The sequence below is a fragment of the Pongo abelii genome, chromosome 1, assembly GCF_028885655.2.
Source record: "Pongo abelii isolate AG06213 chromosome 1, NHGRI_mPonAbe1-v2.0_pri, whole genome shotgun sequence".
In the NCBI taxonomy this organism is placed as follows: domain Eukaryota; kingdom Metazoa; phylum Chordata; class Mammalia; order Primates; family Hominidae; genus Pongo; species Pongo abelii.
Genome location: NC_071985.2, coordinates 82289833 through 82308068, shown reverse-complemented (window position 1 = coordinate 82308068; position 18236 = coordinate 82289833). Strand labels below are relative to the sequence as shown.

At 42.7% G+C, this 18236-nt stretch overlaps 1 protein-coding gene across 1 annotated transcript in view; it reads right to left on the bottom strand.

Moving 5' to 3' along the window:
- ADCY10 (adenylate cyclase 10) overlaps positions 1 to 18236 on the bottom strand; it is a 108674-nt gene that overhangs the window by 20515 nt on the left and 69923 nt on the right. Inside the window, exons 19-25 of the mRNA XM_024253687.3 lie at positions 17293 to 17421; positions 14902 to 15180; positions 14480 to 14770; positions 5920 to 5989; positions 4985 to 5216; positions 2652 to 2759; positions 1673 to 1848 (exon numbers count right to left, since the gene is read on the bottom strand). Coding sequence (XP_024109455.2) covers positions 1673 to 1848; positions 2652 to 2759; positions 4985 to 5216; positions 5920 to 5989; positions 14480 to 14770; positions 14902 to 15180; positions 17293 to 17421 — 1285 coding nt within the window. The remainder of the gene's footprint in view (positions 1 to 1672; positions 1849 to 2651; positions 2760 to 4984; positions 5217 to 5919; positions 5990 to 14479; positions 14771 to 14901; positions 15181 to 17292; positions 17422 to 18236) is intronic.

The window sequence follows — 18236 nt, the reverse complement described above, 5'->3', positions numbered from 1 at the left end:
CGAGTAGCTGGGATTACAGGTGCATGCCACCACGCCCGTGCTAAATTTTTTTTGTATTTTTAGTAGAGACGGGGTTTCACCATGTTGGCCAGACTGGTCTCGAACTCCCGACCTCAGGCAATGCGCCCGCCTTGGCCTCCCTAAGTGTTGGTATTACAGGCGTGAGCCACAACACCCAGCCCCGGGTAAAATCTCTTATAGGGCATTCATGAGGGTCATGGACACTCTGACATTAAACGTTGTTCCATGTCATACTCATTTTTGAGATGAGAACCTTTTGACCTGCGGATATTTTAAGCCAACAGCTCCTCAGTTTTTTCTTCTTCAACACTTTTCTACCTTTTCCCTTTGTGTAGGTACTTCTTACTCCTTTTACAAAATGTGAAATCTGTAAATCACCTGTTTTAGCAGATGAAAATACAGGATGCCCAGTTAAGTTTGAATTTTAAACCTAATAATTTTTATGGAATGCATATGTCCTAAATATTTCATATGATAGATGTATACTAAAAAAAGTATTCACTGTTTATCTGAAATTCAAATTGAGGCATCCTGCAACCCTATGTGTAATGCAAAGACCACTGCCTTCTCAGAGAGATCTCTGCTGAACATCTCCCAGCCCTTCCTCCTGGGGTTTCCAGGAACAGCCAGGTATTCCCAGGAGCCCACCTCCCAACGTGCACAGGAGCTCAGCTCCATTACATTTCCTTTTCACCTCAGGATTCCCTACATTTAAAGGAATATGTTTGGAAGCTGGGGAAGGCAGTTTTTGATGGGGTTGCAAAAGACTTGTAGTAGCTTGCTCATAGGAATAGATGTTTGTATCTTAGGCAGAACCTATACTAATATAGCTACTGAGCTCCCCCAAGATGGAAGAGGTGTCCTCTGTCAGCTCTCCAGGTACCCAACAAGGCGGCATCTCCTTTGGCATGAATTGCTAGATAGGTGGAATATTTTTGCAAACATTTATTATAGAATAATTCAAGCATACACACAGCAAACGAGTATAATGAGCGAAATGCACTCAACACCTACCTTCAACAACTAGCAACATTCTTATTTCATCTACCTCTCCACTCACTATTTCTTCCCACTCATTATTATTATAGTTATCTTATAGGTAGAATTTATATATATTGAAATGCCCAAATCTTAACAGTACAATTTTGACCAACGGATACCCCCATGTAACCCACATCCCTATTGAGATTCCTAGATGGGTGGGAGTTTTGTCCTTTGGCAAATGTCTTCAGGGCTTGCTGTTTTTCTTTGGGGCGGGGCAAAACCCAGTGTCTTAGCACCTAATGGAAGAGGGCTTGTGACTGAGGTCCCAGGAGCAGTGTTGCAGGTTCCATCCAATGAGAACACGGATGGCCATGGGGGTTAAAGGGCTAGATGAGTTAGGACGGACCCTAGAACGTACCTTAAAACGAGGTCCCTTATGTTTGTGTCATCAAAATTCCCTTTGGCAAAAACTGCCCGTAAAGTACTTTGTGGCAACCCTGGTCTGGGAGCGCCTCCCACACTCGCTCCCTCCCCAGTGAATGGTCAGAGCCAAACAGGAGTCCTTGTGCCCCCTGGAGGCCAGGCTTTGGGGGCTGACTTGGATTATGTGTAGGGATCTCTGGGGAGTGAGACTGAAGAGTGTGCTCTCCCCAGCTCCTTCCCTTACCCTGGAGGTGGGCTCTCTTGGGCCTGCCGATTCACATAATGAAAGTGTCTGTTTTTCTCGATATGGATATGGAGAAACAAGGAGATTAAGTTGTAAGGAAAGATTCGGTTGAGGAGCTTCAGTGCCTTCCTCAGCATTTTCTTGGCAATCACTATCCGGCCCATATTGAAACAGACCTACAGGGAGGTGGGAGGGGAGAGAGGTAAAGAGGAAAAGCGATGATTCTAACTTAATCAGTAGGTCCCAACGATCCATATTTTTGGGGATTCTTATCAAAAAAGGTAATTTATGGACCAGAAACAAAATCTTCCTGTGCCTGGCATAATAGAAAATGTCTATTGGATATATGCATGAAGGATGGTTGAATGACTAGGATTTAGCATCTTAGTTGTGCATTGTCTACCTCTGAGACAATGTTTACCCATTCAGGTCCATTTTTAGAGATTGTAACAAAAATATTTCATAAAGGTGTCAACCTGGGCCGGGCATGGTGGCTCACGCCTGTAATCCCAGCACTTTGGGAGGTCAGGGCGGGCGGATCACTTGAGGTCAGGAGTTTGAGACCAGCCTGGCCAACATGGTGAAACCCCATCTCTACTAAAATACAAAAATTAGTTGGGCGTGGTGGCACATGCCTGTAATCCCAGCTACTTTGGAGGCTGAGGCAGGAGAATCACTTGAACCCAGGAGATGGAAGTTGCAGAGAGCCCAGATCGTGCCACTGTATTCCAGGCTGGGCAAAAGAGCAAGACTCCCTCTCAAAAAAAAAAAAAAAAAAAGATGTCAACCTGGAAGACAGGGAAGATCTTGCTGGTAAGCCGTTGTGAGGAGGTTGGAGCCCATGGATTTGAGTTTCTAGAGTCTTGGCTAGAAGTCTGTGGCAAGAGATGGGAGGAGGGTGTAGAAAGTATAGGGATGACTTCTATGGAAAGGCCTAAGATATATAACAGATAAATTCAAGTCTTTAATGGTTTCTTACCTCACCTTTGAGGCTGTAAAAGGTGGCAGACTCAAATGTCTGGCTCCAAGATTTGTCCTTCTTGAGAGTTTTTAGCAACCTCTGTCCTTCATTCAAATACATGTATGCCTGTAACCAGCCCAAGGAGTACAAAAGTGTTGGTTCAGCAGGGATTGAGCCCACAGAAGGGCCATTGCCCCAGACTCTACTGAAGTAAGAGATGCAGGAGCCATTTCAGTTACCACCTCCACTTCCATCCCCAGCTCCACTGATTAAAATGGGCCTCCAAATTCCAGACACGAGCTGATGGGTAAAGATCTCACCTTCATGCTTGCCTTTGTCTGCTGGATCACTCCATCAAGAGAATGAATCTGGAAATCTCTACCTTTCCTCACGCTATCATCTAGGTTGCCTTACCCGAAGTTTCCCTCAAGCCAATTTCTTCCTCTCAGTAATTCTATCCCCAACCTCCCTATTCCCAACAACACATCCACTTCCCTTGAACAGCATCCCCACATCTGTGAGAAGCTGGTCTTCAGTTTTGAAATGAATTATGAATCACCCCCATTTCCTTTGCCAGGATCATTTTGGGAGGTGGATGAGGAAGTAAGTCCCTGCACAACTCTCATCACTTCATCTTCACCTCCCAACATCATTAGGCAAATCTTAGCACGTGTGCACATCAAGGTAAGATCACACTTGAAGAATAAAATAAGGTGAGGCAATATCTCCCAGTCTCATGCATCCTGTTGGGTATGTGTGGGAGGCAAAAAAAGAGGGAGACATGATGAGTTGGCCACCAGCCCCAGTCCCACTGGAGTTTGATGGGAGAGGGGGTACAAATGGCACATTCTGGGACCTTGCACTAAGGCTGTGCTTCCAATCATTGTCTTATTGTCGAATGAAACGGGGTATGCGTAGGTTTTAGAAAGTTGGCCCCCAGGGCTACCTAAGCCTCCTCCTCCTGGGACTCATTGGCTACATCCCCATCATCACCTCGAATATGTGCATGAAATATGCAGGAGACTTTCATTCTTAACATAAATGCTTTCAAGGACAGGAACTTAGTGACATTTTTAATAGTTTAATTTTATAATTTTATATAAATCTAAGGTAGGAGGATTGATTAGGCTGCTGTGACCAGTAGCAACTGTAAATTATGGAAGGTCTGTGAAGCTCTTCCTGAAGCTGGCTGAAGTCAGATGAAACAAGGGCCCAGAAAGACATTTCCTCAAGTGAGTTCATGGAAGGTTAGCCCAGCCAGCTGCTCCATGAAAAGAGATCTAAGAGCAAATCAGTTTGAGAAACACAGTATGCTTCAGCCTAGCCTGGCCTTTACCCTTCTGTGTCCTCTGAACAGATTTATATATATCTCAGCATATCAAAGGCCCTGAAGTATCTAAAGGCATCTATTTACCTGTATTCAGCTCAGTGATTTCCAACTTACTTAACAATGAATTCTGTTTATTTCATCATGTGTATCAAATCCCCTCATTTCTAGGGGCATAGTGCCCTGGAACCTTATTTATAATTACCCTAGAGAAACATTCACTTGAGCTTTGGTGGTCTAATGGTATGTGTGATAATCTAGCACGCATTGCATGATGACGAAGGCAGGGAGAGCCTCTTTGGGGATCACAAGATTAAAACCAGAATTGGCTGAGCACAGTGGCTCACACTTGTAATCCTAGCACTTTGGAAGGTCAAGGCAGGCAGATCCCTTGAGCTCAGGTGTTCAAGACCAGCCTGGGCAACATAGTGTAACCCCATCTCTACCAAGAACACACAAAATTAGCTGGGCATGGTGGCACACGTCTGCAGTCCCAGCTACTCAGGAGGCTGAGGTGGAAGGATGGCTTGATCCCGGGAGGTAGACGTGAGCAGAGATCATGCCACTACACTCCAGCCTGGGTGACAAAGACTTCATCTCAAAAACAAAACAAAAAACCAGAATTGCATTCATCCAAAGACCTACAGGTGTTTTGTGCTCACAGGTATTTTAGGCTTAACAGAGGGTAAATGCCACTTGAGGAAGACTATGCTAAGAGTCCTCTCTGCATCATTTCGGGAATGAGATGTGCCCCCTTACCTCCCATACAGGTAGACAATTCATGGCAAATTTCTAAAGGTGGCAATATTTTAAATAATTTACAATGCTAGTTGCAATGTATTCCAATTCTCTTTTCTCAAACGTAGATCATTTCCCTTCTAAGCAATGTGATTTTCAGTGGAAAGGGGTGCTGTCAGGAATATACAATGTGAAGTAATCAGAAAGCATGCTGGAGCTTCCCTTCTGGCTCTATGTTCTATGAATTGTCTCTAGGGTGGAGGTGGTCTGGGTAGAAACAGCTTACCCTGTAGTTATCACGAAAGATGAGATAAGCAGATGCAATTTCTAAGAAGTAATATAAGGCTTTGTTATTTTCTCCTAAAGCCAGAAAATGGTGGGCCAGAGGCAAGATGACAATCTCTAGGATTTCTTCACACTGGCAAGATTCCAGAGGGATAATGTCTTCGTCAGATGTCTTCATTTTTGTTAAAACATGGTCAAAGAAATTCAAGATCTTTTCTCTTATTTCTTCAGGACTGTCCATATGCAGAAATAAATAATAGTAACTTATACAGTATCACTTTTGATATTAAAATATCTTTAGGCCGGTCGCAGTGGCTCACGCCTGTAATTCCAGCACTTTGGGAGGCTGAGGCCGGTGGATCACCTGAGATCAGGAGTTCAAGACCAGCCTGGCCTGGTGAAACCCCGTCTCTACTAAAAATACAAAAATTAGGCCAGGTGCGGTGGCTCACGCCTGTAATCCCAGCACTTTGGGAGGCCGAGGCAAGCAGATCACGAGGTCAGGAGATGGAGACCATCTTGGCTAACACGGTGAAATCCCGTCTCTACTAAAAATACAAAAAATTAGCTGGGTGTGGTGGCAGGCGCCTGTAGTCCCAGTTATTCAGGAGGCTGAGGCAGGAGAATCACTTGAACCCAGAAGGCGGAGGTTGCAGTGAGCTGAGATTGTGGCATTGCACTCCAGCCTGGGCGACAGAGCGAGACTCTGTCTCGAAAAAATAAAAAATAAAATAAAATGTCTTTAAAAACAAAAGAGCACGATAATAAAACCTAGTGTGGATACTACTGACTAAACTCACCATGCATACCCCCCAAAGTTTCCCACTTGCATCTAAGAGGTCAAAAGTACTGGCCAGACAAATGATTCTAATAGTGTTCTGAATTTAATGACAATTGTTTATGCTCTACTTCCTAAACAATGATATATGCCTCTACCTGCGATTTTCAGGAAAAAATGCAGATGTCTCAGGAATCTCTGATTTGGACAAGATAAGCTTTTCTTCAGCTAGAAAATAAACAAATGAGTTGTATGGGTCATTGAAATGTTCTCTGTAGTGGAGATATCTGCTGTCTACCCCAGACTCTTGTTCCCTTTACGGAGTTGTTGCTGCCCAGCCAGAAACCACATTGCCCACTCCCCATTGCATCTTAGGTGAAGCCACATGATGAGTTCTCACAATAGAATTAGATCAGAAGTAATATATGTCACCTCTAGGCTGAGATGGTTATGTGTTTTCTCTGCCTTCTCTTTCCACAAGAAAGCAAGTAATTCTAAGAACCTGAAGGATAGCAAACCCACAAGTTGGGAGGAGCCTGTGTCCCTTGCTAACTGCATACAAAGCCATTGGTCAATACTTGCATTGGATTATTTCATAAGGTGAAAATAATCACTCTTGTGTTAAGCCACAGAAATGCTGGGGTTTGTGATAGCTAATAACATTATCCTAACTAATTTATTCTGCAATAAAAACTATGAATTAAGCCTGAAGAAAGTGACATCAATTTCCAGTGGAGAAATATAGATAATTAAATGAAATACCCCAAAAGGTTAACTGAAGGGCAGAGAATCTTAAATTAAAAGTCTAAGCAGTCTAAGCTTAGACTTGAACAGTCTAAGCTCAGTCTAAGCAGACTTGAACAGGTTAGAAAATTCCATAATGATCTTAAAACAGAAAACAAATGAGGCTTGTCTAGTCCAGCCATTTCTCCCTTCAGGCAGAAGAAAGAATCCCAGAGAGGGGAAGGAACTCGTCTCAGATCATATATCTGTTAGTGGTGGAGGCAGGACTAGAACTTAGGTTTTCTGGCTCCCAGGCTAATGCATTACTCCATACATCTTATAGATGCAGTCTGAACATCTAAGAAGTTACCACCTTCTTCTGAAAGCCCTCTGTGCCCTTGCCCCCATAGATAAGTACCCCAACTCCTGTGTGCCCGTCAACCCTGTGCAGACCTGTATCATAGTCCTTATTGTACTGCACAGAGATCAATTTGGCCACCTCTTCTCCTAGATTACTATTCATTGATTCCTTAGTGACTAGCAGCTGAATATATTGAATTATGACCCTGTCCCCCTACTTCTCTAAAACTGCTCTTGTTAAAGTTACCTGTGGCCACCATGTTGCCAAATCCAAAGGCTGCATCTTTGTCTGCACTTGATTACCTCTCAGCAGCATTTAATACAAGTGACCACTCTCTCTTTTCACTGATTCTTTTAGCACACATTGTTTTGTGTGTTATAAGGGAATTGGTTGCCTACTTAATTGGCTACTATTCTTCTACCAACGTTCTAAATGTTGGTAAACCTCAGTTTGGTCCTGGGCGCCATTCTGCATTCACAATTTCTACTAGGCAGTTTCATCTGCCCATGACTTTCAATTACATTCATATGCTAATGGATTTCCATTTTATATATCTAAGCCTTGACATCTACTTTAACTACAGACCCATATATTCAAATACCACCTTGGCAACTGCCATTTGAATGTGTAATAGGCATTTCAAAATTAACATGATTCAAACAGAAACTCTCGAATCTCTCCTCCAGAAACTTATACCCACTTACAACTTTTCCTGTCTTAGTAAGCATCACTGTCATGTATCCATTTTCTCAAGACAGAAACCTGCGCAAGATCCTTGATTGTTTTCTTTTTCTTACCCCGTTCCCTATTCAGTCCATCAGAAAGTCCCATTGACCATACCCAAAAACATATCTGAATTCATCGTCTTCTGTCCATCTTCATTCACTACTGCACCACCTCAGTCCATTACCAAAATTTTACCTGGACAACTGCAAAAAACTAACCTCCCTTCTATCTCTATCCTTTTCAATCTCTTTCTGTAGAGAAGGCAGTACCATTTAAAAAGCATGATTCAGATCTCTGTGGCAGGAACTGCCAGTTTCCCATCTCAATCTCCATTGTCCCTTTTCTCATTAGTAATAGACAGCGACATTCTTCAGCTTCCCTTGCAACCGAATATAGTCATGTGAGTAGGTTCTGATCAATGGGATGTAAGAAGAAATACTGGGTAGGACTTTTAGAAGATCCTTTAAAAGGGAGGAGACATCCTTTCATGTTTTGGCTTCTTTCTCCTTCTGGCATTAAATGTGCTGGCTGGAGCCTCAGCAGCTGTTTTGGACCAAGGACCCTGATGATCATGAAGCGTCCATACTAGTCCCAGTGATGAGGCAAGCCTTTTACGTGAGAAATACATAAATATAATACATTTAATAATAAATAAATTTAAGCCACACTAGCTAGGTCCTTATTATATGCAGCCAATACTCATTCTAATTGATATATTTCCAATGTGTTCCAATTCACTTAGACTGAAATTTAGACTATTTATCAAAGTCTACAAGGCCCCTTGAAGATTTTATTACTTAATCTGTTCATTGTCTGTCAGTTGCCATTAAAATTCAAATTTGTAAGAATAGACATGTCTATCATTAATAATAAAATAAAAATTAATAATAAATGTCTATCACTTTTCACTACTACGGTCCAAATATCTAGGTCACTTCCTGGCACATGGTAAACGCTTAATAAATGTTTGTTGCATAAATGCATGTTTGTTGAAAATAGATCAATCAGTAACATGAAAATGCTATTCCTCCTTCAACATTCTATGTATTTTTTATGTTTAAAGTTGTAATGGTGGCCAGGCACAGTGGCTCATCCCTATAATCCCAACACTTTGGGAGGCTGAGGTAGGAGGATCGTTTGAGTCCAGGAGTTTGAGACCAGCTTGGGCAACATGGCAAGACCTGTCTACAAAAAAAAAAAAAAAGAAAAAAACATTAGCAGCATACGGTGCCATGTGCCTGTAGTCCCACCTACTTGGGAGTCTGAGGTGGGAGTGGGAGGATGGCTTGAGCCTGGAAGTTTGAGGCTGCAGTAAGCCCAGATCACGCCACTACATTCCAGCCTGGGCAACAGAGCAAGACCCTGTCTCAAAAAAAAAAAAAAAATTGTAATGGTGATAGAATGGGATGCAAAGATTGGATAGATAAAGCAAATAGAATCAGGGCATATGAGGTATGCTCTTTGTCATTATGTCATTCATTGCTTGGGTGAATCATATTATTATTACTTTTTTTTTTTTTTTTTTGGATGGAGTTTCACTCTCTTGCCTAGGCTGGAGCACAGTGGTGCGATCTTAGCTCACTGCAACCTCTGCCTCCTGGGTTCAAGTGATTCTCATGCCTCAGCCTCCCGAGTAACTGGGATTACAGGCCCGCCCCACCACACCTGACTAATTTTATATTTTCTTTTCTTTTATTTTTATTGAGATGGAGTCTCATTCTGTCGCCCAGGCTAGAGTGCAGTGGCACGATCTTGGCTCACTGCAACTTCCGCCTCCCGGGTTCAAGCGATTCTCCTGCCTCAGCCTCCCAAGTAGCTGGGACTATAGGTGTGTCCCACCATGCCTGGCTAATTTTTTGTATTTTTAGTGGAGATGGGGTTTCACTGTGTTAGCCAGGATGGTCTCAATCTCCTGACCTCGTGATCTGCCTGCCTCGGCCTCCCAAAGTGCTGCAGTTACAGGCATGAGCCACCGTGCCCAACCAGAATCATATTATTTTTGATTCTCATTTTTTTCATTTACAAAGGAGATATTATATTAAGAGTTTCCTACTACAAGGAGAATCTGTAAAAATCAAAAGAAAAAAAGGTACAAAATGCCTATAGGTTCTCAAACGAAAAGAGAAAAGCAAAGATATCATCCGCCCACCTTATGGTTTCAAAGAACTAAAAATAAGACTTTAGGTTCAAGACATCAGACTACCTCTTGGGTTTCTCTTCTGTCTCCCCAGGTTCAGGACATTTTACCTAACTAAATGAGAATAAAATGATTTTTTTTTTTTTTTTTTTGAGACAGGGCCTTGCTCTGTTACTCAGGCTGGAGTGCAGTGGCGCAATCATAGCTCACTGCAGCCTCAACCTCCCTGGCTGAAGTGATCTTCCCACCTCAGCCTCCTGAGTAGCTGGGGCTACAGGCACCTGCCACCACATCCAGCTAATTTTTTTGTATTTTTTGTAGAGGGAGATTTCATCATGCTTCTCTGGCTGGTCTTGAACTCTTGAGCTCAGGGAATCCACCTGTCTCAGCCTCCCAAAGTGCTGGGATTACAGGTGAGCCACTGTGCTTGGCAAGAATAAAATGATCTCTAAAAGTATAAATTTGACATGTATAGAATGGAAGGGCCACGCTCCTGTCTTAGGGTCACTGCATTCACTACCCCTCTCCCTAGAATAGTCCCTCAGCCACTCACACAGCAAAATCCCTCACTTCCTCTGTCTTTACATGAATCTTGCTTTGCAGTGAAGGCACCCAAATGGCTCTGCGCTCCTTATCTCCCTTGTCCTACCCAACATTCTTTTCTGTTTTTCTCCATGGGATTTATCACTTATGCTATATGCTTTCCTTTTTTTTTTTTTTTTTAAGAGTTGGGGTCTTGCTTTGTCACCCAGGCTGGAGTACAGTAGGGTGAACATGGCTTACTGCAGTCTCAAACTTTCGGGTTCAAGCAATACTCTTGAGTAGCTGGGACTACAGGCACAAGCCATCACACCTGGCTAATTTTTTTTTAAGAGATGGAGTCTTGCTATCCTGCCCAGGCTGGTCTTGAACCCTTGGCCTCAAGCCTCCAAAGCCACTGGGATTATAGGCATGAGCCACTGCACCCAGAAATTTACTTCTTTATTATGTTTTTGTTCTCCACTGTCTACTTTTCTCCAACAGAATGCTGTTTTGTTCACCGATGCATTTCAGATGCCTAGAGCAGTAAGCAATGCCTGGCACATAAATACATAATTGTGGAATGAGTAAATGAAATGCTGAATGAAAGTTCAACATGTCTACAGAATATAAAGGAGTGAGAAGAGTAGTCATTGATGAAATAGGTGGAAGAAGCTGAAGGACAGCGCCCAGGAGGGTAAACCGTTGGAATGAATCAAGACTTAGAAAATAACAGTTCTTAAGATGAACATGAGGATCAAAAGAGAATTCAAAGGGAACCAGCTACCAGCTTCCTCCCTATCTGATTCACACATAATGCAGTGGCCCTGAATCTCCTCCAATTATGTCTTTTTTTTCCCTTTTGGGGAGAGCAGTGGCCATGATCACGGCTCACTGCATCCTTGAACTCCTGGGCTCAAGAGATCCTCCCACCTCAACTTCCTGAGAAACTGGGACTATAGATGTGTGCCACCATACCTGGCTAATTTTCTTATTTTTAGTTTTTTGTAGAGACAGAGCCTCAGTTTGTTGTCCAGGCTGGTCTTGAACCAGCCCTGGCTTGAACCTGGCTTCAAGTGATCCTTCCACCTCAGCTTCCCAAAGTGCTGGGATTACAAGCGTGAGCCACCACACTTGGTCCCAGTTATGTCCTTGACCAGTATTGCCTAAAGGTTATACTCCACACTTTGGGAGATTCAGGGATAATGGATAGACAGAGTATCTATCTGTCTAGGATAGATTGAAGCAAGATATTTTAAGGAAGACATTGCAAAAAAAAAAAAAAAAGTTTCCTAGTAACCCTAGGAAAAATAAACATTTGTCAAGAAATCTATTCACAGTAAATTACTTGGTTTGTAATGGACAATATTTACATAGTCTTAATAATGTAAACACTTCATTGACTTATCTAATGCCAGTTATATGACAATATAGGGGAGAGGGGCCGAGGAGTGGTGTAACAGAGTTAAATCCTCATCTGCCATAGCCGGAAAACAGATGTCAGAATTTGATTTGTTTAAAAATCAGTAAAAGCAATGTTAATATGCCATGTAGTATATGGAGGTAATGACTAGAAAGAACAACTAAATTAAAAATGTTTGCCCCTGACTGGAACTACTGAAGGTGTGTGGGATGGTGAGCCATGGGATTACTGTTTTATGATACAACATTTAGGGAATTTACAAAGTCTCTAAAGTTTGTCGAGTCGATAGCCTTCTGAACAGGTGAAAAATTCTGATAAGAGAAATAGTAGAGCTGTGGCCTCACTCAGGTGGAGGTGCTGATGGAAGGGATACCAGCAGACATTATTCAGAGACATTTGGTCACATATGCTCCAGAGCTGAACTGCCAGTTGATTGGAAAATCTGCAAATAACTGAAACTGTTTGCTTTGATGACACTAGTCAGCCTGCTCAAGGCCAGCTGCTCAAACTGACCTATCTTCTAGCTGTCAGTGTATTTTAGCTTATTTTATCCCCCAAAATAAAACATCAATCTGCCAAAAAATGCATCTATGTATATGTACATGTGTGTACATGTGTATGTGTGTGTGTATACGTATGACTCACTGGCCCCACACAGTCAAATATTCTTCTTTCCCCTTTCCCTCATCTCTTTCCATCATTTCATCTCCTACTGATACTTTCATTGGTTCTTTGAATAGGGCCCTGTGTGGGATCCTTCACTAAAGCTTCCTTAATTCAGGCAGCACATCTTCTCGGTGCTCCAGTCTGTCCCCCTTATCCCTGTCTCATTCTAGCAGTCCACACCCAAGGGTCTTCTTACCCTCCCAAGGGCACCCTGGGAAGAACTTAAAATGGTTCCAGACTGGCTGTTTCTCCCAGGTGGGTTTTATCTGATCCATGAGAAACCCTCACACATCCTTTCCCACAGTCTGGGATGGCAGCTTGATCCCAATGCAGCCACAGGCCACTTCAGCCTTCTTAGGCATGAGATGAGGCAGGCCCCAGTGTTCTATGTCCTCTGATTCTAAGGAAGACACCTCACTAGGCTTGAGGTGATGAAGTAAACAACCCACTTGAGGAGGGCGCACAGCACCTCATCAGTTCTCACCAAAGAGATCTCTTCACAAATCCTGACTCTCTACATCCTCTTCCTCATTTCTATGTCTTAGATCTGGGCGAAGGATCCAAGATTATAACTGATTCTCAGCTATTTCCTTTGTAAATTCTGTATATCCGCTGCCTTAGTTTGAAATGCAGCATTCGTTGTATCTTGGTGCTCTGGCACAAATTTCAATTTCAGCATCATATTACACACATACTACTTTTGTGATAATAATATTACCAATTTTGTAAAAATATAACAGACGAGAGAGAATTTAATAAATGCTAGTAATAGAACTAGACTCAGGTAGGTGTACATTCCCTTGACATCTTCCCTGCCCAGTGGGGGTGAGACTATTGCTGAAGTCTTATCCTCTTTGTACTCAAGCTCTCAGAGGACTAGAAATCTTCAAGGTCCAGATCCTAAGGCTCTGAACCTACAGCCTGATTCCTGTTTTCCAAAAAGGGAGATGGACTAGTTTTAGTGCAGTTTCAACAACATGCTTGTCCCACTGTGCAAAGCAGCAACTTTCTCATTCTCTTGATTTCTACTTCATGCTGTGTCTATGAACTTCCTATCTTCTGGCAAGTATTACCTAAAAGTCCAACCCCACATTTGGGGGAGCTCAGGTATAATGAGCAGAGGATGAACTTAGGAATTAGACTGATGGCAGATTGAATAAAGCCTGTCACTCATTCTGTGGTATTGAGTAAGTTACTTAAGCTTCCAGAACCACAATTTTAAAAATCTATACAATGAAAATAACCCTCATCAACCTTAAAGGGTTAATATGAGGATCCACTGAGAATGCACATGAAATGGAGAACGGATGAGAAGAAAATTTTGTTTTGCACCTGCTATGTACTAGGCAGTTTAGATATATTTCTTCCTGATTTTTAATATCCTTATAATATAGGAGTCCTCTACCTGTAGCCTCTGACTTCCCGACCTGATTTAGCCATAGTCACCATAATCCTCTGACTAGGGTAGGCAGCCCATTAGGAACTCCCCGGCTACCATGAATGGGGGTTAGAATTGGTGATGTTGCTCTGTGTCTGACACCCATCATGCCCGTAGTGACTGAGTCTTTGGGTCCTTACATCCCTTGAATCCTCTGCTATGTTTTCTCAGATCACATGGCTAGTTGGTGTTATTGGTTTGTAACTTTTTAACTTTTGCTTCTCAGATGATCTTGAATTCTTGCCCTGAAACCAAGCCCTCTTTTCTGGAGCCCTGACCTGCTTAGCCCTGGCTAATTCTCTCTCAATCATATTCTTTACCCACTGGAACCTGTTTCAAACTAGACCAACAAAGCAATAATATTCTTATCTGCCAAGAAACATCATGTCATCATGTCAGATTGTACCCCCCTTTGGATTCCATCCTTTGGTGTGAATTAAGTGGGATATTTCAATTTGAGTTCTGGTCACACCCCATTTTGCCAGAGCCCCTATCCCCAAACCCTCCCTGACAGTTATAGTGAGATTGGTTCACTAGACTCAATACAGGTACATTCCCTTACTCTTCTCTTCCCCATTGGGCTAGGCTGCTGAAGTCTCATCATTCTTTGTGCCCAAGCCGCTTACGAGACTTGGAGCCCTCAAGGTCCACACCCACTCCTTCTAGATCTTAGTCTCTAGATTTCCCAAGAACAGTTAGGATAATTTTAAAATGAAGTAGGTTACTTTTAAATCCATGAGACATAGCCATCTTTTTAATGGCATCCATGTCTAAAGCGTTGAGCCGAATATTCACTGTGAAGTGATGATAGGGAATGAAGTCCCTGCCTCGGCAGTGGTCACATCTGTGGGCATCTTCTTCTAAAAAGCGGGCACATTTCAAGTGCATGGCTTTTCTCTGGTCCTTGAGCCACAGCTCGTAGGCTGTTTTCTGCATCATAGGGCTACAGAATCGAATCCTGTGGCACTCGATCACCTCACTCTCCAGTTCACGAAGCTCTTCCTCTTCACCATGATCTGGAGAGAGCAAAAAGGGTTTTTCAGCCAGGCAGTGGGCAACAGATCAGCCCCTTCTACCTAACATAGGTCAATTCTTTGATCTAGATGGGTCCTTAAGAGGAAATTGGGTCACTCCAGGTGCTACTTACCCATCCCTTCACTGGGCTTCAGAGACAAGGAACGATAGTGCACCTCAAATGAGGCATCATTCTGTTTCAGGGACTTTTGAAGCTCCTTGCCATTCCGGAAACAATAAAAAATGTTAGATTCCACTAGGGTTGCCAGGGTCTTGATCATCATCTTCATATTCCAACAGGGGAGAATCTCAAACAACAACTCAGTGGTGAAGGTCAGGCCAATGATGGCAGCACATCTCACCAGCATTTGGTGGGAAAGTCTCATGCTATCCAGCTGGATCAGAGAGATTTCTGCAGGTAGAAGGCCACACAGCAGAAAACTAGTTATTTATCTTTATCAAATATGCTGTATTGGATAAACAGCAGGTGGACAACCATCCTGCTCTACACTTCTTATTGAAAGAAACTCAGCCAAGCTAAGTCAAAAGAAGTATTTGTTTAGTACCTAATTTGTGGATAGCACTTGTGCTGGGAGTACTAAAGATGCAGGCTTATGGCCTAGAAAGACACACGGCACAATGACCTGACAAAATTAAGATCTATTTCATGGTGTTCTGATTTTGTGCTAAAGTGTGACAAGTGTGTGTGAGGAGAGGAGAGGACATTGTAATCACTATTGTCAGAAGGAGCAGGCCCTGCCATTCCTGTGCTTTGTTGACTTCCTCAGCTGGTCCTTTCGTATCTTCTTCTCTGCCTCCCCTTTCTCCTAGAAATTCCTAGTTTCTGTCTATCTGCCCTAGAAATTTATGTATTCTCATGACATACATTATCATCTCTGTGTCATGACCAAGTGTCAGAGAGTTCACAGCTCCTATCCCAACTTTTCATCTAAGCTTGAATATCGTAGCTCATGTGGCTTTCTGGACATTTTGACCAGGATGTCCTTCTGTTAGGGACAAAATTAGAACTTCTCAACTTGCCCAAAAAACACAGTAGAAACTAAGCTAGTCCACCCTCTTTTTTTTTTTTTTTTTTTTTGAGATGGAGTCTCACTCTTGTTGCCCAAGCTGGAGTGCAATGGCCGATCTCAGCTCACTGCAACCTCCGCCTCCTGGGTTCAAGCGATTCTCCTGCCTCAGCCTCTTGAGTAGCTGGGATTTAGGCACCCACCACCATGCCCGGCTAATTTTTTGTGTTTTTAGGAGAGATGGGATTTCACCATGTTGACCAGGCTGGTCTCAAACTCCTGACCTCAGGTGATCCACCTGCCTCGGCCTCCCAAAGTGCTGGGATTACAGGTGTGAGCCACTGCCTTCTTACATTAGTAGACACAGCAAATGAAACATAAATGGCACTCTTTTGAAGACTGAGGACCTTGAGATGTCCCTAGGCCACCTTTCTAAACATTGAAAGTTGCTTATGGATGGCATGAATTGGAGCTGAGTTCCTACTAAAACATTCCTTGGAAGTCATTTTTCTTTAAAAGAATAATAATACATCTTTCTTTCTTTTTTTTTTTTTTTTTTGAGACAGAGTTTTTCTCTTGTTGCCCAGGCTGGAGTGCAATGGCGTGATCTCGGCTCACTGCAACCTCTGCCTCCTGGGTTCAAGCAATTCTCCTGCCTCAGCCTCCAGAGTAGCTGGGATTACATGCATGCGCCACCATGCCCAGCTAATTTTTTTTTTGTATTTTTAGTAGAGACGGGTTTCTCCATGTTGGTCAGGCTGGTCTCTCGAACTTCTGACCTCAAGTGATCTGCCCAACTTGGCCTCCCAAAATGCTGGGATTACAGGAGTAAGCCACTGTGCCTGGCCAATAATTTGTCTTTCATATAAACTCGTTTGTCATTTCTTTCTCATAAAAGTGGATGACAGGAAGTATCTCAGTATTAGATTTTCTCCCTCATTATTTGGTTTCTGTTTAATTGAAAATGTACAATATTTCATTCTTTTATTCAGATGCCAGAATATACACAGGGGGAAAGATGGCTCTTAATTAGGAGAAAAGCCAAGCCTACTCTGGAGCCTTCTCACTGCTCCAGTCAGTACAAAGCAAACAGACAAACAACCAATGTTGCTGTTTTTCTTTTTCCTTTTAAAAACAGACATTCTAGAGAAAGCCAAAGTGGAGTTTAGGGACTAGAAAATAAATACCAGGTCAGATTTTCTTTTTTTTTTTTTTTTTTTTTGAGATGGAGTCTCACTCTGTCACCCAGTCTGGAGTGCAGTGGCTCACTGCAACCTCCGCCTCCCGGGTTCAAGCAATTCTCCTGCCTCAGCTTCCCAAGTAGCTGGGATTACAGGCATGTGCCTGGCTAATTTTTTTGTATTTTTAGTAGGGGTAGGTTTCACCATATTGGCCAGGCTGGTCTCAAACTCCTGACCTTGTGATCCGCCCGCCTTGGCCTCCCAAAGTGCTGGGATTACAGGCATGAGCCACTGCGCCCGGCCAGATTTTCTTACCTTTTAATGACGTTGGAAGTGACAGATTTTTCAGTCTGACACCACTTGTGAGGTGACAGAATTCTTCACTTTCCTTATCACTATGGAGAGTAACCGTGTTTAACTTCTCTGTTACCTTAATGAAATACTCTACAGGGGTATAAAAGGGAAGAAAAGTTGAGTCATTATCCTGTCTTATAAGGTCTGATTTTCCAATGAACTTTGAGATGGATCTCATATGAGGAAGACTGGGCAGAGATGTATATTGGCTCACCAAATATTCTGGAAACCTTTTTTTTTGTTTTGTTTCGTTTTTTGTTTTTTTGAGTTGGAGTCTCTCACTGTCGCCCAGGCTGGAGTGCAGTGGCGTGATCGTGGTTCACTGCAACCTCCGCCTCCCAGGTTCAAGCGATTCTCCTGCCTCAGCCGCCCAAGTAGCTGGGATTACAGCCGCCCACCACCATGCCTGGCTAATTTCTGTAGAGATGGGGTTTCACCATGTTGGCCAGGCTGTTCTCAAACTCCTGACCTCAAGTGCTCTGCCTGCCTCGGCCTCCCAAAGTGCTGGGATTGCAGGTATGAGCCACACTGCACCAGGCCACTGGAAACCTTATTCTAAGTAAAACTGATTCATGAAAATCTAGATGTACTCAAAAATGTTTTGTCTCCCTCTGCCTACCCTGCCCAACCAAAAGAATTGGCATTATTGATGTCTTCCATAGGATATAAGGCTTTACAAACATTAGATTAACAGATTATCAGAATGTATTATATATGTATTATGTATATACGTAATGTATATCAGAATGTATTATGTATATATATACATAAACATATATTTGTATGTATACATTTACATACCCACATTCAGTTACAAACACATTCTGTGAGGCACTGTACTCTAATTAGGACATAGCTACTATCAGAAAGAGATATTTTAAATGGTGAAGTTTGAATAGTAAATG